We start from the raw sequence: 25,332 nt of genomic DNA on the forward strand, positions 1-25,332 counted from the left end.
TCGTGTAGCTATAATTATAGTAACCTCGCTTTATTCTTGAAAGTCAGAAAGCTGTGCAACTCCGTCCTGGTTCAAAAGATGTAGAAGATAAATTGTTAGGGTGGTACGTTTCTGTAAAATTGAACTATGTTACAGGAAACTGCACAGTCAGAACAAAATGATCGTATTGTGTTTTGCAGATCTTATCTTTTTGTAAGTGTAAGGGGAATGTGGTTAGAAATACACTCCACAAACCAGGCTGCAGAAGTAGATAATCAGACTCTAAGTGCAGTGTGTTATCTATTCTAGCCGCCGTTTTAAAAATAGGTTTTACTTGAAGTGACTGTGACTAAAGACTCCCCCCACATGCATTCCCCCACACATTAAGCCTCTCTGTATAGGTGTTCTAAGAGAGCCGATGGCGCTGGTACCCACCGTAAGAGGTGCAGCTGATGTGTGTCTCAGGGTAGGACCTCCACAGCACCCGGTCACACCAAGAGGGCACGTTCACCCTCACCTAGAGACACAGACCTGCTGTCATACTGGGGCTTAGGGCAGACACAGCACCCGGTCACACCAAGAGGGCACGTTCACCCTCACCTAGAGACACAGAGCTGCTGTCATACTGGGGCTTAGGACAGACACAGCACCCGGTCACACCAAGAGGGCACGTTCACCCTCACCTAGAGACACAGACCTGCTGTCATACTGGGGCTTAGGACAGACACAGCACCCAGTCACACCAAGAGGGCACGTTCACCCTCACCTAGAGACACAGAGCTGCTGTAATACTGGGGCTTAGGGCAGACACAGCACCCAGTCACACCAAGAGGGCACGTTCACCCTCACCTAGAGACACAGAGCTGCTGTCATACTGGGGTTTAGGGCAGACACAGCACCCGGTCACCCTCACCTAGAGACGCAGACCTGCTGTCATACTGGGAGGTTTAGGGCAGACCCACGCCAAAGCCATACTTCAGGAATTCAAAAAACATGTTTATGCTTGGCTAAAGTTTTTAATCATATGTTGTATGCTACTCAGGTTCTGAGGATTGGCTAGATGCCTAAATGTGAATGCCTTATGTTGTATTTTTAAATATACAACTTTTACAGATCCCTGATATTTTGCAGTGCAAAACTCACTTTGTGTTACTAACTGAAAGATAACACTATTTCCCTTACATTGTCAATAATGTGCCGGTTACATGTTTAGAGGCTTAAAGTGCATCAAACAATGATTTTGACCCAGGTCTGGGGCCCTAACGCAGAGCTGAACACAACCAGAGGGATTCATTACGGTCACAACATGCAGTGTCAGTGCATCTCTGAAACATGCGGCGCTTCATGACGTCATCACTGCGTCTCCTCTTACACATGCCTTCTACACGTGAGACCATTCCTCAGCCTATTTCAGGATCTCGTGACAGCTGTACTTTCAGACGGCCCACACCCCACCTAAACCCCACTGGCTCCACCGCAGGCCACTTTGACAGCATCGAAGCAGGGCTGAGCGAAGTGCTTATTTTTAGAGCTCAACAACAGAACGAAAGCAGGATTGCGACCAATAAGCCATGCTATGCCTGTCACGCAGTTGGAACTCATACGCTTCACATCGCTGTGTGGGACAGTGTCTTTCACTCAATTGCCACAGTCACCAAAACAAGCATGCAATGTAAGCTATTTACAACATTGCCCCTTACCCGGTGACCACAAAAACCTCCCCTGATCCCTCACCCCCAACCCCCAAATACCGGCCCTCAAATCCCAGAATTGTTTAACTGAGCCAGTAAAACGTGAATGGCCATTTACGCTTCAAATTCTCATTTTAACTGGAAAAGCTAAATCTAATAACATTCTAAGACCCTTCTCGCTATGTTCCATGTGACTTGTGAAGTTCAATGGATATCCAGGAACCCAGAAAATACATTCACCGAGCACTTTATTCGGTAGTTTTTAGACTTATTTTTTAGACTTCTACTGCTGTAGCCTAACCACTTAGAGTTATGAGGCGTTGTGTGTTCAGAGATGCTCTTCTGCATACCACTGCATGAACAAGCTGGCGTACAGGTCAACCTAATCAAGTGACCGAGTGCATACCTTTCCAGAAACGTTCTGGGAAACAGAAAATGTGATGTTACCCTGGAGAATTAGCCTCACCCCTGTGGTCTTGTACTTCTGCCACAGGTAGCAGTCCCTGGAGCCTCGCTCGTAGCGATAGGTGGGAGGAAACAAAATCTGCTCTTCATCTGCACAGGGAGAACACAGAGAGGGCTCAGCAAGGCTAGACGAAAAATCCAAGAGGACAGGACAAGTACGCGGGTCAGGGCTGGCCAACCCTTATCCAGAGCGACGTACAGTTGATTAGACTAAACAGGAAACAATCCCCCAATGCGGGGTTAAGGGCCTTGCTCAAGGGCCCAACGGCTGTGTGGATCTTATTGTGGCTACTGTGGCTATTGGCTATTGTGGAACTGAACCGCCGACCTCGCGGGTCCCAGTCATGCACCTTAACCACTACGCTACAGACCGCAGCAGAGCAGTTTTTGCCCGGAGCTCTAAGGAGAAGGTGCTCTCCACCGGGTCCCTGGCGTGTCCGCGACTGCGCTCACGGAGGGAAGGGAGGTCCATACGTACTGAAGTTAAGGAAGGCCTTCCTCTTGTGCCGTTCGCGGGTCAGCTGGTCGGCGCACATCAGGTCGGTGAACTCCCTCTTGGAGACGTGTCTGAGAATGTCCTGCAGGGGGCGCCGGTGAGGTGAGCGGCACATGAGTAGAGGGGAATTGACAAGAATTTGTGGCACGACCGTCTAATCAATGCAGCTGTAGACAAGCCAGCACACTCAGATGTCTGGTCAACCAATCGCAGCGCTTGTGCCTGGGGGGTTCGGTTCACTTAAATTGGGGACAGTTTCATTTTTCATTTTGCAGGGAGTTGAGAAATGGGAGGCACCACTGCTCAGTTACTTGTTTTGACCTGATCTGATGTACCTGCACGTCCAGGTCCAGTCGGTAGTTGAGGTCTCCGCACCAGAAGAGGTGTGTGAACCGCAGGCTGATGTCGAACGCACTGAGCTGCCTGTCTCCCAGGGAGAGCAGGCGCAGAATGTCCTGGAAGTTCTGGTTCCGCCTGAGCGGATACACAGAGCCGGGCTGTACATTACATTACATTACATTTATTGGCATTTGGCAGACGCTCTTATCCAGAGCGATGTACAGTTGATTAGACTAAGCAGGAGACAATCCTCCCCTGGAGCAGTGCAGGGTTAAGGGCCTTGCTCAAGGGCCCAACGCCTGTGCGGATCTTATTGTGGCTACACTGGGATTCGAACCACCGACCTTGCGTGTCCCAGTCATTTACCTAAACCACAAAGCTAGGGCTTAAGGCACACTGCTGTCGCGAAGACACGTTGCCAAGCACACATTCTCAGAACCTCCCTCTCCTGCACGCCTACGCATACGGACGCAGAATACAGACAGAATTCATATAGGCACATACAGACATGCTCACACAGGCACACGCTCACACTGATTCACACGCACACAAAGAGACACACGCACGCGATAACTGGGTCTGACCCAGACTGTCAGCAATCAGTCTGCTGCCATCTTAGCCGACCTTGAACGCCCAGAACCTGCACAAGAGCTAAAAGTGTACTCGGTGCGCCGTGCATACCTGAGGATTTTCTCACTGCCTGAGGTCAGATGGCAGTTGACAAAGCCGAAAGAGGTGCCATTGAACAGGAAGGAAACCCCCACTGCCCCCTTGTTTCCTGTAACCATGGAAACAGAGGCTTAAATCACAGTCATTTTCGTCAGAGCCCCATTGTAAGTTTTTGCCCTCATCAAAAAACGTCCGCTGCGTCCGGAAATTGGCCAAGCGTAAATGTACGCGTCGGTCTCCCAATAGAAAACGGAGGAAGAGTGCTAACGGAGGAAGAGTGCTAATGGAGGAAGAGTGCTAACGCAGGAAGAGTGCTAATTGAGGAAGCGTGCTAATGGAGGAAGAGTGCTAATGGAGGAAGCGTGCTACTGGAGGAAGAGTGCTAATGGAGGAAGCGTGCTAACGGAGGAAGAGTGCTAACGGAGGAAGCGTGCTAACGGAGGAAGCGTGCTAATTGAGGAAGCGTGCTAACGGAGGAAGAGTGCTAATGGAGGAAGCGTGCTAACGGAGGAAGCGTGCTAATTGAGAAAGAGTGCTAATGGAGGAAGCGTGCTACTGGAGGAAGAGTGCTAACGGAGGAAGCGTGCTAACGGAGGAAGCGTGCTAATTGAGGAAGCGTGCTACTGGAGGAAGAGTGCTAATGGAGGAAGCGTGCTAACGGAGGAAGCGTGCTAATTGAGGAAGCGTGCTAATTGAGGAAGCGTGCTACTGGAGGAAGAGTGCTAATGGAGGAAGCGTGCTAATGGAGGAAGCGTGCTAATTGAGGAAGCGTGCTAATTGAGGAAGAGTGCTAATAGAGGAAGCGTGCTACTGGAGGAAGAGTGCTAACGGAGGAAGCGTGCTAACGGAGGAAGAGTGCTAACGGAGGAAGCGTGCTAACGGAGGAAGCGTGCTAACGGAGGAAGAGTGCTAACGGAGGAAGCGTGCTAACGGAGGAAGCGTGCTAACGGAGGAAGAGTGCTAACGGAGGAAGAGTGCTAATGGAGGAAGCGTGCTAACGGAGGAAGCGTGCTAATTGAGGAAGCGTGCTAACGGAGGAAGCGTGCTAACGGAGGAAGCGTGCTAACGGTGGAAGCGTGCTAACGGAGGAAGAGTGCTAACGGAGGAAGCGTGCTAACGGAGCGCGCGGCTGCGGCTCGTACCCAGAGGGTTGGCCAGGCCGGTCTTCACGCTCGCTGTGCTGACGTGACAGATGCGCGTCTCGTGCTCCGGCCGCACGAACACAGCCAGCCTGAGGTTCCACAGGGACTGGAGCGCCACCTGCAGGACACAAACACAAACACACGCTGACTGCAAAAAACTAAAGAAAATGTCATTCTCAAGTCTAATATTTTGACCTATAATCTTATTTATTAGTTTTTTGCTAAGAAAAAATTTACAAAAATATTGTGAATGAGTGAGACAGTTTTACTTATTTCAAGATTTTCCAATGGGGTAAGAAAATATAACTTATCAAGCAAACAGCAACTTAAAACAAGCTAATATTTTCTACTTGAGAGAAAAAAGTAAGATTTTAAGTCTCATTACAAGACAAAAACACTTTTTCAGACAAGCTTTCTTTGCAGGGCTCCAGCTTTGAAGAATCAACTCACTGTTGATGTTGAGACCTATGTGACCGCAGAACATTTTGTACTGCGAAATGTAATAACTAATTACATTACATAATTGCGTAAGGTATTTCTCTTATTTATATTATTTATGTTATGGTTATGCACTTTCTTGTACGTCGCTCTGGATAAGAGTTTCTGCAAAATGCCTGTAATGCAATGTAACGTAATGTAATGTCAGTTAAAAGGTGAATTTCCTCCCGCTGACCAGTTTGAAGTCGATGTGCGTGACGCTCCGGAGCGTGGCCTTGACCTGCTCGACCCACTCCCTCTCGCCCTGCGTGCTCTCCTGCGTGCCCACCGCGTACACGTCGTGCGGGAGCGCCGCCGTCGTCTCGTCCAGGACCCGGCCGAGGCCCTGGCACGTGACCCAGGACTGCAGGCTGCGGGGAGGCGGGGAGCCACCTGCACCCAAAACAGGAGGAGGTGAGGGCGTTACACACTGCCAGGGGCATAGAGCGTGGAAAACCTGCTGTTCTCTGTCCCCGGGGACCGTGACAGGGGAACTGGAGCAGCACAGTGCTGAGGTGTGTGTGTGTGTGTGTGTGTGAGTGTGTGTGTGTGTGTGTGTGTGTATGTGTATGTGTGTGTGTGAGAGTGTGAGAGTGTGTGTGTGTGTGTGTGTGTGTGGGGGGTTAGGGTTAGGGTTTAGTGGTTACTGGAGCAGCACAGTGTTGAGGTGTGTGTGAGTGTGTATGTGTGTGTGTGAGTGTGAGTGTGTGTGTGTGTATGTGTGTGTGTGTGTATGTGTATGTGTGTGAGTGTGTGTGTGTGTGTGTGTATGTGTATGTGTGTGTGTGAGAGTGTGTGTGTGTGTGTGGGGGGGGTTAGGGTTAGGGTTTAGTGGTTACTGGAGCAGCACAGAGCTGAGGTGTATGTGTGTGTGTGTGTGTGTGTGTGTGTGTGTGTGTGTGTGTGTGTGTGTGTGTGTGAGTGGAGTTAGGGTTTAGTGGGTTACTGGAGCAGCACAGAGCTGAGGTACCCATGTTCCAGCTGCCCACGAACACAGAGATGACATCCGGTTGGCTCATCTGGGAGTGCCTGGTCTTCATCAGCTGGAGCAGCTGGCAGAAGGCTTCCTGCTTCTGAAGCAGAGGAGGAGAGGAAGGCTCTCAGTACGCAAACACAACCTGAGGAGGAGCCTGGCAACAGCCCACTGACACCACAGGAAATGAGCTCATTCATGAAGACTGTGTCATAGAGGAAGGCTCTCAGTGCTCTAACACAACCTGAGGAGGCGGAGCCTGGCAGCACAGGAAATTAGCTCATTAATAAAGAGTGTGTCATAGAGGAAGGCTCTCAGTACTCAAACACAACCTGAGGAGGAGGCTGGCAACAACCCACTGTCACCACAGGAAATACGTTGATTGATGAGGAGTGTGTCAGAGAGGAAGGGGGGGATTTGGCCCGGTTATAGCGCTGATGGTGTGGCAGCCCCACGCTCACCCTAGTGCTCTCGAACTGCAGCTCCCGCGGGGCCTTCCTGTGGCTGTCCACCACCATGCGCAGCCTCGCTGGACCGCCCTGGAACTTCACCAGCTGCAGGACTGACAGCACACACACACACACACACACAAACATACAGCATACACACACACAAACATACACACACACACAAACACACACACATACACACACACATACAGCATACACACACACACACACACACACATAAACACACACACACACACACACACACACACATACACACACACACACACACACACACACACACACACACACACACATAAACACACACACACACACACACACACATACACACACACACACACACACACACACACACACATACACACACACATACAGCATACACACACACACACACACACATAAACACACACACACATACACACACATACAGCATACACACACACACACACACACATAAACACACACACACACACACACACACATAAACACACACACATACAGCATACACACACACACATACATAAACACACACACATACACACACATACAGCATACACACACACACATAAACACACACACACACATAAACACACACACACACATACACACACATAAACACACACACACACACATACACACACACATACAGCAAAATAAACACTATAAACTTGCAAACTTGAACGATACAGTTATTCCATTCAACCCATAATTCTTGATTGACGATGATAGAAATTTCCCTCACTCCGGTCATGTGACAGCGTTTCCACACCGAAGGCCCCTGATTTTTTGTCAAACAGCAGAATCCCCTTGTCAACATCCACTGACACCGTCTGTCTGCCATAATGGACAACCTTCACCTGGATGCACAGGCACACAGGCACACACACACATGCATGCAGGCACACATAAGAGTGAGAGAGGGGGAAAATAGTCATATTTCCGGATTTTATCAAGCTTACAGGTGTAGATAAAACAGCAAATTGAACTTGAATACAATAATAGCAGAAATAATAAAAACAAAAGTATAATAAACAACCCCAGAAACTGCTACATAGCATGCTGTAGACTTCCACCAGGAGAAGCACAGTATGTTTGTATAGCAGCGTGTGCACGTCACTCTTTCATGTTCACTATTGATTGGTAACTTCAGGACTCAACTGAAGCTTCAAACTCATCTTCACACTGTGTTATAGAGAGGAAGAACAGATCCAGCGGAATTGCCCTGTTGCTGCGATTACATTACATTAATGCCATTTGCTCTTATCCAGAGTGACGTACTGTCGATTAGACTAAGCAGGAGACAATCCTCCCCTGGAGCAACGCGGGGTTAAGGGCCTTGCTCAAGGGCCCGACGGCTGTGCAGATCTTATTGTGGCTACACCAGGGATCAAACCATGCAGGCTCCTTGGGGTGTCTCGGTGGCGCAGCCTGTAGAGCACTGACCACATGCTCATTGTGAGCCGCGACGTCGGCGGTTCGAATCCGACCGTCCGACATTTGTCGCATGTCTTCCCGTCTCTCTCTCTCGCTCCCATTCTTCCTGTCTCTCTATACTATATACTGTCCAATAAAGCTGAAAAAGGCCTAAAAAATATCTTTAAAAAAAAACAAACCATGCAGGCCCCAGTCATGTACCTTAACCACTACGCTACAGGTCGCATGAGAAACAGCAACCATATAGACAGCATGAGAGTAACACTCTGGACTGGAGAAAGCAACTAAAAGTCCTCACCAGAAAGGAGTGGACTGGGACGGGCCTGCCAGACGTTCTCACTGCAGGCAAGGGCTCAGGGGGCGGGGCCGGCTGTACTGCCAGGTTGTGATTGGCCACAGCGTCCTGCAGGGCCTTCAGCACCTGCGTGACACAACCGGAATGTTTCATTCAGCAAAAAGCCACACACAGAATGACTGTTCACTGTTTATTATGTGACTGTTAGGCAGCAGATGAATACTAAGGCAAAATACATTCATGCTGAGTGGGAACACTCTTATTCCGGTGTACTGTGCAACAACAGTATGCGTCCATTTTGTAGGAACTGGCATGAGTTTTTTCTGAATATAACCTGGAGATTACTGGCATAATTTACATTTGCATGCCAGTAATCTCACCTGCTATAGACACTCGGAATATCATAATTAGTGGGAAGCAGTTCAACACTGTGTATGTGTGTGTGTGTGTGACCTCAACCAACTCAACTACTAAGGTCTAAGATTGTTGCTACAAAGGTGCATCTGAACTAAGGATTCAGGTTGAGGTTTTTGCATGAGCACAGCACAAGAACACCCCCATAAATAATGCCCTTGCTGGAGTCAAGGATAAAACACACAGGATAAAACGTTGAGTAAATGTGGCTCTAGACTGCACAGCACAGGGGACTACAGGGCAGGGCTACACTGGGCCTGAGGCAGGAGCTCTGGCCGGCGACAGGGAGAAGGAGCAGCAAGGTTGCAGGTTGTGAGCAGGTACCCTCTTCTCCAGGGAGGACAGCAGGCTGCACAGGGCTGAGATCTTACACAGCAGACTCTCCATGTCCAGGTCTGAACCCTTCCCCATGTTCTACAGAACAGAGAGGGGGCGAAACATGAGAATCTACTGAAGAAAATCTACAGAAATCTAACATGGAAATCTACTGAAGAAAATCTACAAAAATCTAACATGGGAATCTACTGAAGATCTACAGAAATCTAACATGTGAATCTACTGAAGATCTACAAAAATCTAACATGGGAATCTACTGAAGAAAATCTACAAACATCTAACATGGGAATCTACTGAAGAAAATCTACAAACATCTAACATGGGAATCTACTGAAGAAAATCTACAAACATCTAACATGGGAATCTACTGAAGAAAATCTACCGAAATCTAACATGGGAATCTACTGCAGAAGATCTACAGAAATCTAACATGGGAATTTCCTTCAATGCTCTCTGCTTCATGGAAACCAGAGGTTTTGGTTGATAATATGAGTTTTCAATAATATGATGTTACAGGTTATTAACATTAAAATATTTTGGAAAGGCAAAGGAAAAAGAGGTAAAAATAGAGGAAAATAAGAGGAAAATAGAATAACCTTCAATCAGGCAAATCGATTGCAACTGATCTTAATATCAATGATCCACTCCCACACCACTCTACACACTCTTGTTACAATAGTAATCTCAATGTCACTGTTTGACCATTTATTTGAAGTAATATGCCCACGCAGAGTGATATATGCTTTGTGGTTGGTCACCACTAGAGGGCGCACAGTTTACATGTTTGTAATTATTCCGTCAGGCCACGAGGCCCTGGGTTTTTTGGGGTTTTTTTTTTTTTTTTTGCTCAAATGTCTGTCGGATTAGTCCAAGCCACCACACCACAGGTATGCCTGATATTCACCCTCCCCGTGCACTCAGAAACCACTTTTAAAAAAACTCTCTGCTTTCCACATTTCGTTTGAAACGTTTCAATCGCAATTGACTGCGTGAGGAGGAAACAGTTAACAGGGAGCTGTTTCGCTTAGTTCATTTGCACGGATTTGCATTCGTTCCAGGACGTTTTGGAAGGGCAATGATATAAGAACAATTAAAGACAGAAAGGTGCCTTACAGACTGCCTCTACTTCTTGCATAGTTAGCTCTCTTATTCACCCGCCAGTATAATTAAACATGGCACAATATTCACTGGTTTACAGTGTAAATGCAGTTGTTTTAATATATGTTTGTAAAAACAATTTGTTTCTATATTTGAATACATGAAAGGTTGGGTTTTATGAAGCGATGGGTTCAGTCGGAAATGCATTGGCTCATTAACTGGGTCACAGGTTCTAAATTCGCAGTGAGGAGCTCCAACAGAGAGATGGTCCAGGAGAACAGCAGCCTGAAGGTGAGCTGGTATCATTGACTCACCTGGGTCTTGAGGCTGGTCAGGGGACAGGCAGGATGGTCAAACACTTTGGCCAGCGTCTCCAGGCTGGACAAGGTCAGGTCTATCTCACTGCCGATAAAAAATGTGTTTTAATACTCTGTACAAACCTGGATGTCACCAGACCTTAGAAAGATTTGTTTATATTCTCTTGTGCTCAGAGGTATGTTCCCTGTGTAAAAGCATTCGGGTAGATGGGTCAAAGACAAATGTGGAACAACAATAGTTCCCTTTAAAATTATTAAACATATCACATATAATTTTGTGATAACTCCTTTTTAAGGGTCTTGCTTTCACAAAAAGGTAATACTGAGCAGGGCCTGACAGAAGTCCAGATTAAGTTTGATTGATTCCTTGCAAAGCTGTAAAGTAGCTCTGGACTACATTTCCCATCAATACTGCTGCTGCACTATCTGCTGCAGAATGGCCTTACATTTTCAACATCCTACATCAGTGCCTCTGAACTCTGAAACTATCCTTGATCATATTATGCCAATCATCATATACTGTGCAAACTCTGATAGCCAGTGTCTAGAAGCACTCATGGACTCCCATTGACAGTTGTATCAGGGTTTAAGAGACAATGGTGCCCCGGCAGTTCCATTGACAGTTGTACCAGGGTTTAAGAGACAGTTGTACCAGTGTTTAGCAGAGACAGTTGTACCAGGGTTTAAGAGAAAGTTGTACCAGGGTTTAGCAGAGACAGTTGTACCAGGGTTTAAGAGACAGTTGTACCATGGTTTAAGAAACAGTTGTACCAGGGTTTGAGAGACAGTTGTACCAGGGTTTAAGAGACAATTGTACCAAGGTTTAAGAGACAATTGTACCAAGGTTTAAGAGACAGGTGTACCAGGGTTTAAGAGACAGTTGTACCAGGGTTTAAGAGACAATTGTACCAGGATTTAAGAGACAGTTGTACCAGGGTTTAAGAGACAGGTGTACCAGGGTTTAAGAGACAGTTGTACCAGGGTTTAAGAGACAGTTTGACAAGAGTTTAAGAGACAATTGTAACAGGGTTTAAGAGACAGTTGTACCAGGGTTTAAGAGACAGGTGTACCAGCGTTTAAGAGACAGCTGTACCAGGGTTTAAGAGACAGTTGGACAAGGGTTTAAGAGACAATTGTACCAAGGTTTAAGAGACAGGTGTACCAGGGTTTAAGAGACAGCTGTACCAGGGTTTAAGAGACAGCTGTACCAGGGTTTAAGAAACAGTTGTACCATGGTTTAAGAGACAGTTGTACCAGGGTTTAAGAGACAGTTCTACCAGGGATTAAGAGACAGCTGTACCAGGGTTTAAGAGACAGTGGTACCAGGGTTTAAGAGACAGTTGTATTAGAGTACCTCGTTTGAGAGACAATTGTACCAAGGTTTAAGAGACAGTTGTACCAGGGTTTAAGAGACAGCTGTACCAGGGTTTAAGAGACAGATGTACCAGGGTTTAAGAGACAGTTGTACCATGGTTTAAGAGACAGTTGTACCAGGGTTTAAGAGACAGTTCTACCAGGGATTAAGAGACAGCTGTACCAGGGTTTAAGAGACAGTGGTACCAGGGTTTAAGAGACAGTTGTATTAGAGTACCTCGTTTGAGAGACAGGTGTACCTGGGTTTGAGAGACAGTCGCATTAGAGTACCTGGTTTGAGAGACAGTCGTATTAGAGTACCTGGTTTGAGAGACAGTAGTACCAGGGTTTAAGAGACAGTGGTATCAGGGTTTGAGAGACAGTAGTAAAATGGTTTGAGAGACAGTTGTATTAGAGTACCTGGTTTGAGAAACAGTTGTACCAGGGTTTAAGAGACAGTGGTATCAGGGTTTGAGAGACAGTAGTAACATGGTTTGAGAGACAGTTGTATTAGAGTACCTGGTTTGAGAAACAGTAGTACCAGGGTTTAAGAGACAGTGATATCAGGGTTTGAGAGACAGTTGTACCTGTGCAGACTCTCGCAGGCTGTGCCCAGGGTGCGCTGTAGGATGCGCAGACCCGTTCCCCCTCTGCGCAGACGCTCCAGGTCCTGAGGAAGCTCGCTGCGCAGGTATTCACTCAACAGTCCCACCAGTTCACTGGCCACGCTGCAAAAACATCACGTGACCACGCGGAAAACCAAACCAGGCCCTTAAATGCTTTTTAAGTGTGTGTGTGGAAAGTTGCGAAAACATTGCGTCCTAATGGTCTTGTCAGCTAGCAAGCATGTATTTAAGTAATTTTTCCATGGAAAAATTATGATCTAGACCTGTTTACAATGTTCTTGGAAAGATGTGGTTTGGGGGGTAGGTGATGAAAAAAAAAAAAACCTTGCTACGTAGTTCTCAACAACTTCACTGCTGTTAAATAACTTTAGCACTAACTGGATGAAACTTCAGACAAATCTTGTGTGGTTTTAGCAACACAATCACTGTCACGCACCACAAGTATCCACCCAGCTGCTTATAACCCAAATATACACATGTGCTAACCACTTGACATTGTGTCTGTTGCTGTGTCTAGAGCACTTGGTAGACGACTACAGAAACATCTTGAATAAGGAGCTCTATGTAACCATAGTTCATCTCCCTAATGGTATCTGATCACACAGATGGTCTAGGAGCTCTCCTTTCCTGCAGCATAAATGAAACATCAAACCTGGGTCAAAAATTAAATTTTAAGTAATTTAATAGCCCTTTAGATGCCAGTAAAATTCCTGCAGATTACTTGAACTTTTATGTGGAACAACTATTTTTACAAATATTCAGAACATAGATCTCCTTTCATACTAGTACACGTTTTGGTTAATAGCATGTTCTGTTGAATATTCCCAGGGATAGATTTTCAAATTTTATTGGCATCTAAAGATGTAAAGCATATTAAATCCAGCCCAGCAAACATTATTGTGGTGAAAAGTTGCTGAAACACTGTCTCGGCATTCAAGTGAAAACACAGCTACATTTGGTTGAAATTGAAATAGTTTTCTAGCCAACTAGGACATAGGCAGGCTATATCTGGGTAAAACCTGAGCTACGTATATATTGATGTTTACCCAGTCTGTTCATGTGAAAACGTCTCTCAACAAAGATTTTCAGCCATCTAGACATCGATATTCCAGCTTTTGCTCACTGGAAGGTTTGGTACACTGTGCATGAAATGAAATTTACATTACATTAATTGCTTTTGGCAGACGCTCTTATCCAGAGTGACATACAGTTGATTAGACTAATCAGGAGACAATCCGCCCTGGGAGCAATGCAGGGTTAAGGGCCTCGCTCAAGGGCCCAACGGCTGTGCGGATCTTATTGTGGCTACACCGGGATTCGAACCGCCGACCTTGCGGGTCCCAGTCATGTGCCTTAACCACTACGCTACATGCTGCCCTAAAATGCATGCCAGCTTTGATTTGAGTGTGTATGGTAAAGCCGAGCATATGGACCTGGGCACGGTGATCTCCTGGAGCCTCTGGAGGAGGAGGAGATGGAGGCCTGGGGAAATGGGGGTCCCTTGGGGGGGCTCTGTGTTGGCTGGGGGTGGGGCCGGACTGGGCGTCCATGCCAAACCGGACTTCTCATCGTCTGCAGAGAAAATTTCAACAGGTCAACACGTTTCGCTTTTAGCTGAGCGAAGGTTTCATATTTTGGAATTCATGTGGAAAATTGCAGGTGGTCCCTGGCAAATAAGTGAAAGAAAAGTAATATCAAGTAAAACAATCTCTGCAAAGAACTTATCTCCTATGTTTCATTTTCAACCCGTTGGACCCCGGTAAAATTCCGACAAATGACTGACCATTGTAAAAACAACGATTTGCAATAATATTCATAACACAATATTTGCGTTTATATTTCATAATGTATTTCATTGCCGCTGCTGGAGTGTTTTCAAATTTGACTTATCTAAAAAGTTAAGCATTTTATTTCATTTGCTTAAAATCAACATCGTTCCAGTGCTCAGGCTCTACTAGTCTACATGTAGCGTCTGCAGTGCACATTTGCACAGGACACTGACGCGATGTTTACATTACATTACATTACATTAATGGCATTTGGCAGACGCTCTTATCCAGAGCGACGTACAGTTGATTAGACTAAGCAGGAGACAATCCTCCCCTGGAGCAATGCAGGGTTAAGGGCCTTGCTCGAGGGCCCAACGGCTGTGCGGATCTTATAGTGGCTACACCGGGATTAGAATCACCGACCTTGCGTGTCCCAGTCATTTACCTTAACCACTACGCTACAGGCCGCCCTGTATACTCTAGGGCTCGGGGTTACCCGCCCCCTCACCTGAGCTGTCGTCTCCGGGGTCAGATTCCCGCCCCACGGGGTACAGCAGGGGCGTCACCAGGCCCTTGTGCGGCTGCTGGTACCCCAACACCAGGTCCCCCAGCGTGCTGAAGCAGTTGGCCTGAACCCCCTGGGAAGTCTGAGCGCAACAGTGACAATGACCAAGGAAGCAGAAGACCACATTACATTACATTACATTACACTACATTACATTACATTACATTACATTACACTACATTACATTTCATTACATTAATGGCATTTGGCAGACGCTCTTATCCAGAGCGACGTGCAGTTGATTTGACTAACACCGGGGATCGAACCACCAACCTTGCGGGTCCCAGTCATGTACCTTAACCACTATACTACAGGCCGCCCTATACCTCCATTAAACCTCCCACTAAAATTCACTCAGAAACAGGACCGCACCTCTGTCTCTGCGTCCTACAGAATCCCACATTTATGTCAAATCAGGAAATAAAAAAATAAAAAAATTACCACAGCAATTACAGACTAACTCATCATGTGCAAACCACTAACGTAACTTAGTAGAATGCTCTGACACGCACTGAAACGCATGTGCTGGTGCTGCCTGAATGTTGTTTTAGGAGACTTTTGCATTGGGATGCCTTTTCAGAGAGACAGGCAATCGATTGTGAGGGGAAAGAAAGAAATTGGTATTCCCAGGACCGGTCTGCTGACCATACATTGGAATTTGAAGCAGGAAGTTCTTCATTACCAGACCGTACAGGATTAACGAGAACAATTTAAGACAGAACCAGATAAAGACGTCACACGTAAAACAGGGTGCTTTCAAGACCAAATTTGTCCAATAGTTTTGGGTTGTTGGAATAACATGGCCATTTGGAAATTGTAGCTGCATTATTACATTACGGTACATTACATTTACGTCTAATTGCGTTACATTTAAGCAGTTGGCCTGCTTTGTACACCCAGGGTGGAGGCACGGCCCCCTGGGATAGCCTGCCTCTGAGGGCCCTTCCAGAGGTAACGGCGACGGACGACGCGGACCCAGCCTGGCAGAGCCGTGCCCCGCTGGGCTCAGGAGATGATGTCACTGCCGCCCACATCCTGGAGGCTGCCGGTTGGCTGCAGTGAGTCAGAGCTCCAGAGCTTTCTGCCCCAGCCAGCCACAGAGGCACGCGCACACACACAACACACGCGCGCACACATACGCACACAAACACACATACCACACGCGCGCGCACGCACATACCACACGCGCGCGCGCACGCACACATACGCACACAAACACAGGCACACACACATACACACGCGCACACACATACAACACACACACATACGCACACAAACACAGGCGCACACATACAACACGCGCGCGCACGCACACATACGCACACATACACACGCATGCACACGCACACACACATACAACACGCGCGCACACGCACACATACGCACACAAACACACGCATGCACACGCACACACACATACAACACGCGCGCACACGCACACATACGCACACATACAACACGCATGCACACACACATACAATACGCGCGCACACATACAACACGCGCGCGGGCGCACACATACACAAACACACGCATGCACACACACATACACACGCGCGCACACATACCACGCGCGCGCGCACGCACACATACGCACACAAACACACGCATGCACACACACACAGGCACGTACACATACGCACACAAACGCATGCATGCACACACACGCGCACACACATGTACACACACAAACACACGCATGCACACACACATACACACGCGCGCACACATACACAAACACACGCATGCACACACACATACACACGCACACACACATACAACACGCACGCGCGCACGCACACATACGCACACAAACACACATACAACACGCGCGCGCGCACGCACACATACGCACACAAACACAGGCGCACACACATACACATGCGCACACACATACAACACGCGCGCACACGCACACATACAACACGCGCACGCACACATACGCACACAAACACAGGCGCACACACATACACACGCGCACACACATACAACACGCGCGCACACGCACACATACAACACGCGCACGCACACATACGCACACATACACACGCACACACACATACACACGCACACACACATACCACACGCGCGCGCACGCACACATACGCACACAAACACAGGCATGCACACACACAGACGCACGCGCGCACACATACAACACTCGCGCACACGCACACATACGCACACAAACACACATACAACACGCGCGCGCGCACGCACACATACGCACACAAACACAGGCGCACACACATACACACGCGCACACACATACAACACGCGCGCACACGCACACATACAACACGCGCACGCACACATACGCACACAAACACAGGCGCACACACATACACACGCGCACACACATACAACACGCGCGCACACGCACACATACAACACGCGCACGCACACATACGCACACATACACACGCACACACACATACACACGCACACACACATACCACACGCGCGCGCACGCACACATACGCACACAAACACACGCATGCACACACACATACACACGCACACACACATACCACACGCGCGCGTGCACGCACACATACGCACACAAACACACGCATGCACACACACATACACAGGCGCACACACATACACACGCACACACACATACAACACGCGCGCGCACGCACACATACGCACACATACACAGGCGCGCACACATGTACGCACACGAACACATGGATGCATGCACACGCACACTCACATGTACGCACACATACAACACGCGTGCGCACGCACACATACGCACACATACACACGCACACACACATACAACACTCGCGCGCACTCACACATACGCACACAAACACACGCATGCACACACACATACACACGCACACACACATACAACACTCGCGCGCACTCACACATACGCACACAAACACACGCATGCACACACACATACACACGCACACACACATACAACACTCGCGCGCACTCACACATACGCACACATACACACGCACACACACATACAACACGCGCGGGCGCACACATACGCACACAAACACACGCATGCACACACACATACACACGCACACACACATACAACACTCGCGCGCACGCACACATACGCACACAAACACACGCATGCACACACACATACACACGCACACACACATACAACACGCGCGGGCGCACACATACGCACACAAACACATGCATGCACACACACACAGGCACGTACACATGTACGCACACAAACGCATGCATGCATGCACACACATACACACACATACACACATACAGAGTACGGCGCCAAAGTTCAACCAAGGCACACTAGGCTACTGCCACGACAGCCTACTTTTCTGTGTCTGTATCAGGATCACATCACTCTTTATTTTACTACACAAATACAGTAACAATTTCCAACGGGGACAATTTGAGTTTGCTGCCAAGGAATCTTAAAATAATAGAAGTATTTGTTTCTAATGAAAGGGCCGAGAAAATGAAAGGTGGAATGAAAGAGAGGACAGGATAGAGAAAGGCAGCACAGTTTTAACCCTTGCCTACAAATTTTCTGATAAAAATATCAGTCTTTCGTTCCTAGAAGAAGATATTTTGCACTCACTGTGTAGTCGCAGAGTTTATAAGAAAGTTCACCAAGAAAAGGCTTAAGAGATAGTCACAGAACAGAAGCTATAATAGACAAGGAAACATACATACAAACTTTCTATAGTGGCCTAAGTGCATCTTCTCTCGTCTGACAGAAATTTGAAAGCTTTTAAAGGCAAAGACTGTCACCATATATGGTCTTCATAGTCTGTCGAGACGGGCCGAGTTTTCGTTGTGTTTTGTGGCCTGGGCTGTAAGACCTTTCACTCAGTCATGCGTACACACACACACACGCACACACACACACACACACGCAGTGCAGAGGAATGCACACGCTGGTTTGTGGGCAGTGCTTTTCATGTTTGTGTGATTGTGTTTTTTTTCCCTTCCCGTCCATAATGAGGACCAGGCTCCCTGGCTCTTAAAGGGACAGTGCGCAGAGATCAGCATGTGTCTGTCAAACACAAACACACACACAGACATAAACACATACTCACACATATACACACATACTGTGCATACACACATCCAAACCCATACACACATGCACACACACATGCAGACATAAACACATACTCACACATATACACACATACTGTGCATACACACATCCAAACCCATACACACATGCACACACACACAGAGACATAAACACATACTCACACATATGCACACATACTGTGCATACACACATCCAAACCCATACACACATGCACACACACACACAGACATAAACACATACTCACACATAGACACACATACTGTGCATACACACATCCAAACCCATACACACATGCACACACACATACAGACATAAACACATACTCACACATATACACACATACTGTGCATACACACATCCAAACCCATACACACATGCACACACACACACAGACATAAACAAATACTCACACATATACACACATACTGTGCATACACACATCCAAACCCATACACACATGCACACACATGCAGACATAAACACATACTCACACATATACACACATACTGTGCATACACACATCCAAACCCATACACACATGCACACACATGCAGACATAAACACATACTCACACATATACACACATACTGTGCATACACACATCCAAACCCATACACACATGCACGCACACACACAGACATAAACACATACTCACACATATACACACATACTGTGCATACTCACATCCAAACCCATACACACATGCACACACACACAGAGACATAAACACATACTCACACATATGCACACATACTGTGCATACACACATCCAAACACATACACACATGCACACACACACACAGACATAAACACATACTCACACATATACACACATACTGTGCATACACACATCCAAACCCATACACACATGCACACACACACACAGACATAAACACATACTCACACATATACACACATACTGTGCATACACACATCCAAACCCATACACACATGCACGCACACACACAGACATAAACACATACTCACACATATACACACATACTGTGCATACACACATCCAAACCCATACACACATGCACACACATGCAGACATAAACACATATACACACATACTGTGCATACACACATCCAAACCCATACACACATGCACGCACACATACAGACATAAACACACACATATGCACACGCACTGTTCACACACACTCACACACACACACACACACACACACACACACACACACAGACACATACACACGCGTGTCCACACAAAAGCACAAACACACAGTACTCCTGGGCACATGGCACACCCCACACACTCTCCGTGTCCCCGGCCCACACATGGTAGTAGCTTCAGTCTCTGGCCAAGTGAGTGGGCTGTACAGGAATCCATGTAAGCAACACAATCTCTCCTCTGTGCTGCTGAGGTCATTGTAGAAACATGCAGCTACATGACCAAATGGCAGAGGCAGCATCAAAATAAAACCCACGATTTTCACTCAGCTCTGTCAACTGCACGCAGCCCCGACACCCCAAGGTTTCCTGCTTGAGTCCGAACGGAAAACACTGCAACAACATACTCGATTTTCCACACTGCAAGAATAGCCAGTCTTAACAAGCACATTAGTCATGTAAAAAGTTATCTTCTTTTTTTTACGCTGAAAATATTGACTTGTTTTACGTTGCTATTTGCTTGATAAGTAATTTTCTTAGCAGATGGAAAATCTTGAAATGAGTCATGCTCAAGGAGTCCTACCTCGCTGGCACTATTTTTGCCTGATTTAGCGAAGAACATAATATAAATATGAATTGTTCTTACTGCTTGTTTTTGTTCTAATTTGATACAATTTTTATTTGTTTGATTTTGTTTTTATTTGTTCTATCCTGATCCTTTTGGTATTTTGCTGCTAAAGAAATGTAGGAAAGGTGCTAACAACTCAGGTGTCGTGGCTACAAAAGCTGTCTCTCTTTAATTTTTAACTCGACGCCGCCGGGAGAGCGGGGTTCATTTTTAGCTGTGAAACTGGCCGGTAACATGAGCAGGTCATGCGTATGGGAGGAAAGTGCTGAAACATGGCATGGTGTGCACTTACCTGAACAGCCAGCAGACCGTCGGTGTCAGGGAGAATGCGGTACGTGTGAACGTGTCGCTGAAACCTGCAAACGACAGTGGCCCTTATTATTACCTCGCAAACTGCTCACCACACATGCCTATGTGGTCCTCTGCTCTTACCACTAAACCACATGCTATGCTACAGATCACAAGCTGACCTAAAACAAATTAGACACAACTTCATTCTGGGGCCAATTTAACCTAAATAAAAACTGGGCCTAGGAAAAAAAAAAACTTGGTCTGGGCCATAAAATGCAGAGTGGTGTGACTGTTCTGTCACAGCTTAAACGTATTCACATAGTTTCATTTCACATTTCCTTCCAGTGCAATCGTTGAACTTTACACACGAATGCTTTTGGATTAAATGGCCTCTTTCGTTCCTGGACGCAAGAACCCAATTGCTTCCTGTAAGCCTGTGTCATGTATTACTTATGACATAACTTAATACATTACTGATCATTTTACTCAGCAGAAGCATGGGCGTATTCTATGAATACTCAGATCAGGAGCTATAGAGATACATAACTCAAGATCAGCAGTCTGTTGCCACTCAGCAGTTATGTAGCTACCTGTGGCAGCCACCTGTGATACCTGGTCAGGTACAGAGTCTTTTGCCACCCCAGGGACCTATACACACCAGAAACTACACACCCCAGAGAACTATACACCTCAGGGAACTACACACCCCAGAGAACTATACACCTCAGAGAACTACACACCCCAAAGAACGACACACCCCAGAGAACTACACTCCCCAGAGAACTATACACCTCAGGGAACTACATACCCCAGAGAACTATACACCTCAGGGAACTACGTACCCCAGAGAACTATACACCTCAGGGAACTACACACCTCAGAGGACTACACACCCCAAAGAACGACACACCCCAGAGAATTATGCACCCCAAGAAAACTACACACCTCAGAGAACTACACACCCCGGAGAACTACACACGCATTTGTGTATCAGACACGTTTATTTTCCCATGACGTGGTATTGCCTGGGAAGAACAGAACACCCACAATGCCTTATGCTGCAACTGCGGCAGTGCATTGTGGGAGGTTCATTTCAGTTTTGCATGAGAAAAACAAGCCGAGGAGAGGAGAGGAGAGGAGAGGAGAGGAGAGGAGAGGGGAGGAGAGGAGAGGAGAGGAGAGGAGAGGGTGCCGGAGCTGGAGGGATCAGCTTTCAGGAATGCGTCTGGCGCGGGGCCGCAGTGGAGAAGGCGCCCGGTCACCAGAGCACACTTCCACCGCAGCTCCAGGGCCCGGGGAGCGAGGGGAGAGAGGAGAGCCCCTGCCACCCCGGCCCAAACCTCCCCGAACAGCCGCGGCTCCGTCCTCCTGCCCCTGCCACCCCGGCCCAAACCTCCCCGACCAGCCGCGGCTCCGTCCTCCTGCCCCTGCCACCCCGGCCCAAACCTCCCCGACCAGCCGCGGCCCCGTCCTCCTGCCCCTCTCACACTGCAGCCAAACTCTCCGAGTTACTGAAGCGGCCTGTCCCGGTCAGGGCCCTGTCAGAGGCTGGGCTGATGGAGCCCGCAGACACTCTGAGTTATATTTGACGGGACGTCTGCTAAGTCGATTTGCGAAAAGCCTGCAGTGGAAACTAGCATAAAGGCGAATGATATAAAACCTCCAGTGTCCCCGCTGTGTGCGTGTGCGAGGGAGGAGGGCGTGAGCGCTGTTTGTGGCGGTGGCAGTGCAGCGTGAGACCGGAGACTGGGTGGCAGCACGCCCACCCGCTGCGAAGTGGTCTTAACATTTAAAGTTCAGTCCCCCAACTGAAACCGAAGGAAGTCCAGTTCAGTGCGTCTACTGAAACGGCAATGAGGACAGCAACATTAGCGATAGCCAAGCTGTACTATAATACACCACCAGAGAAGAAACTCCTGTCTCCAGTCCCACCCTCCAGCCGGGGAGGACTGACTGATATGTGAGCGGTGTGGATGCAGGGTATCTGAAGAGGGTGAAGTATCAGGAGAGGCACACACACTCTCAGAAATAAAGGTATAAAAAGTCCCTAAACAGGTACAGATGCTTGTCACTGGGGCGTTACTCCAGGCGTCTAAAATTGTACCCCCTAGCCAACAATATTGCATATAACTAATTTGTACATTTCTTTGCTTGGGAAAAAGTTTTGTACGCAAGAGAATGTTATTGTACTGTCAGGGTACATTTGGGAAATTTGACCCTTGAAGTACAAAAATGTACAGTGTCACTTTATTACAGAGTGCACATCGACAGCATATGAAGACTTTCAGGTGTGAGATCACAGATGTGTGATTAGAATGTTCATAACTGAGCATTCTAGCGCTGATGTCAAGAACGCTGACTTAGAATGTTGAAAAACAGAACATTCCAAAAAAAAGAAGGCTTTTGAGAGGGTACTCACAGCAGACAGAGGGCATAGGCTCCCAGCACGGACTCGCTGTCCCTCACCAGGAAGCTCCCGTCCCTGCCGGCGCGAGCCAGCAGGTCCTCCGCCCGCACGCGGCTGATGTCCCGGTGATACCAGGCGGCCGTCGCCATGGCGACGCCCCGCCGCGGGCGAGGGGGGAGAGGGCGGCGGCCGCGGGGCCGGACGGCGGTGGATGCTGGGAAGCGGGGTCGTCCGGGCGGCGGGAGACGCGAGGGAGCGGAGGTCGGCGCGGCGCTGGCACGGGGAGGCGGCCGGGGAGCTCCGTTTCATGGCACCTCCAGGTGTTGAGGCGTGGAGTCCGGGGACGGGGGGCGGGTCGCATGGGAGGAGGGGTGAGGTTGAGGTAATCCTTAATGCCGACGCGGGTCACCGCCGGCTCTGCTTCCTCGCCGCCAGAGCACGTGTTCCCTCAGGCAGGCCTCGCTGTCATGGGGCTGCCAGACAGGTCACAGGCTGATGAAGGCCCCTCTGCCTCCCTCTGGAGCTCTTTCAGCGGACTCAGTTCAGGCTCCGAGAACACCCGGGCTTCTCCCAGCAGATGGCATTCCAGCTGTTTCCGCGAGAGAGAGAGAGAGAGAGAGAGAGAGAGAGGGAGAGGGAGAGAAAGGGAGAGGGAGAGCTCACAGCCAGAGAGAGAGGAGAGAGTAAGAGAGAGGGAGAGAGAGAGAAAAAGAGAGAGAGGGGAGAGACCTCACAGCCAGAGAGAGAGGAGAGAGAAAGAGAGAGGGAGAGAGCGAGAGCGAGAGAGAGAGCGTACGGCCTCGTTCCGATCCCCTTGCGAACTCGCCACAACAACAAACGTTCCTATTGTCCCCAGACAAGACGGGCTGTTGTGCTGAAAGAAAACAGGGGGAATAAAGAGCAGGAGCGCAGGCCGCAGCCAAACGCCTCCCTCCACGCGGACGACGGGAGCAGCGCGCCAAAAGCACGCGGAAAAGGGCCCGAACCGCCCCGCGGCCCCGTCTCCTTATAAGGGCAGGGAACACCCCTCAACGGATCAGCTGATCAGCGAGCTTCCTCTGCAGATGTCCCGTACCCAGATCTCTCTCTTCGCTCTGTCTCCACACCGTCCGGGAACAGTTAACTGAGCGGTGCCTCCTCCGAACGGGTGCCCTGCCCTGTCCCGAGCGTGCCCCACACGCCCCTACCCCCCCCCCCCTCCTCCCCCCTCCAGGGGTGGTCAGGGGTCCACACACGGCGTCTGGGGTGGACTGTCGCTGAGGAGGGCGCAGCAGACCAGACGTATGAAGCAGCTCCCCACTCTTTCAGCAGAAAGAAGAAAAGAGAGAGAGAGAGAGAGGGGGGGGTGAGGGTGAGAGAGACTGGGAGAGAGAGAGAGACTGAGAGAGAGGGAATGAGAAAGATTGAGAGACAGAATGAGAAAGACTGAGACACAGAGAGAGAGAGAGCGTGAGAGAGACTGAGAGACAGAGAATGAGAAAGATTGAGAGACAGAGAGAGAGAGAGGGGATAGAGAGAGAGTGTGAGTAAGGGGGAGGAAAAGAAAACGGAGAACGGAAGAAAAAAAAACCCAGACGTGCGAGACTGTGAATTCCTCCGAGTGGCTTCACTTTGTTGCTGGTGTGTGAAACTTCCCCGGACTGCGGCCTCCAGACCAGGCACCCACGCCCCCCTCCTCCTCCTCCTCCTCCCCTCTTCCACACCTCCCTCCCCACCTCGCCAGTTCCAAAACAGAAAGCACAGCCACAGGACCCAGGTAGGCAGCTGAGGGTCTCCCTCCGTCACTCCCTTGTTTTCTGTCTTCTATTCTGTCTGCAATTATTTTTCTGCTGCGCTGGCTAGCTCTGGTTCTCCTCCCTCTCGTGCTTTTTCATACTCTGCAATTCTCTCTCTCTCTC

The 25,332-nt window shown here is 48.4% G+C and overlaps 2 protein-coding genes across 3 annotated transcripts in view; one reads left to right on the forward strand and one right to left on the reverse strand.

Annotated features, from left to right (window-relative positions):
* The window catches only part of inppl1b (inositol polyphosphate phosphatase-like 1b), a 33,590-nt gene that overhangs the window by 8,034 nt on the left and 224 nt on the right, over positions 1-25,332 (reverse strand). The window contains exons 1-18 of one of the 2 annotated variants that reach the window (XM_061234218.1): positions 23,447-25,332; positions 21,029-21,092; positions 14,849-14,987; positions 14,005-14,143; positions 12,533-12,673; positions 10,590-10,677; positions 9,166-9,255; positions 8,431-8,553; positions 7,441-7,555; positions 6,693-6,793; positions 6,229-6,331; positions 5,500-5,651; positions 4,782-4,899; positions 3,652-3,748; positions 2,967-3,105; positions 2,614-2,713; positions 2,137-2,225; positions 415-496 (exon numbers count right to left, since the gene is read on the reverse strand). The exon at positions 23,447-25,332 is cut by the window's right edge and continues 224 nt beyond it. In XM_061234218.1, the coding sequence (XP_061090202.1) occupies positions 415-496; positions 2,137-2,225; positions 2,614-2,713; positions 2,967-3,105; positions 3,652-3,748; positions 4,782-4,899; positions 5,500-5,651; positions 6,229-6,331; positions 6,693-6,793; positions 7,441-7,555; positions 8,431-8,553; positions 9,166-9,255; positions 10,590-10,677; positions 12,533-12,673; positions 14,005-14,143; positions 14,849-14,987; positions 21,029-21,092; positions 23,447-23,583 (2,017 nt within the window). In that variant the 5' untranslated portion in view covers positions 23,584-25,332. Of the gene's footprint in view, positions 1-414; positions 497-2,136; positions 2,226-2,613; positions 2,714-2,966; positions 3,106-3,651; positions 3,749-4,781; positions 4,900-5,454; positions 5,652-6,228; positions 6,332-6,692; positions 6,794-7,440; positions 7,556-8,430; positions 8,554-9,165; positions 9,256-10,589; positions 10,678-12,532; positions 12,674-14,004; positions 14,144-14,848; positions 14,988-21,028; positions 21,093-23,446 lie in introns of both variants that reach the window. The other variant, XM_061234216.1, reaches the window with a different exon arrangement.
* arr3b (arrestin 3b, retinal (X-arrestin)) overlaps positions 23,582-25,332 on the forward strand; it is an 18,294-nt gene continuing 16,543 nt past the window's right edge. Inside the window, exons 1-2 of the mRNA XM_061233478.1 lie at positions 23,582-23,754; positions 24,648-24,715. Of these exons, the coding sequence (XP_061089462.1) occupies positions 23,582-23,754; positions 24,648-24,715 (241 nt within the window). The remainder of the gene's footprint in view (positions 23,755-24,647; positions 24,716-25,332) is intronic.

This window comes from Conger conger, chromosome 3 (genome assembly GCF_963514075.1).
Source record: "Conger conger chromosome 3, fConCon1.1, whole genome shotgun sequence".
NCBI classification, from domain to species: Eukaryota; Metazoa; Chordata; class Actinopteri; order Anguilliformes; family Congridae; genus Conger; species Conger conger.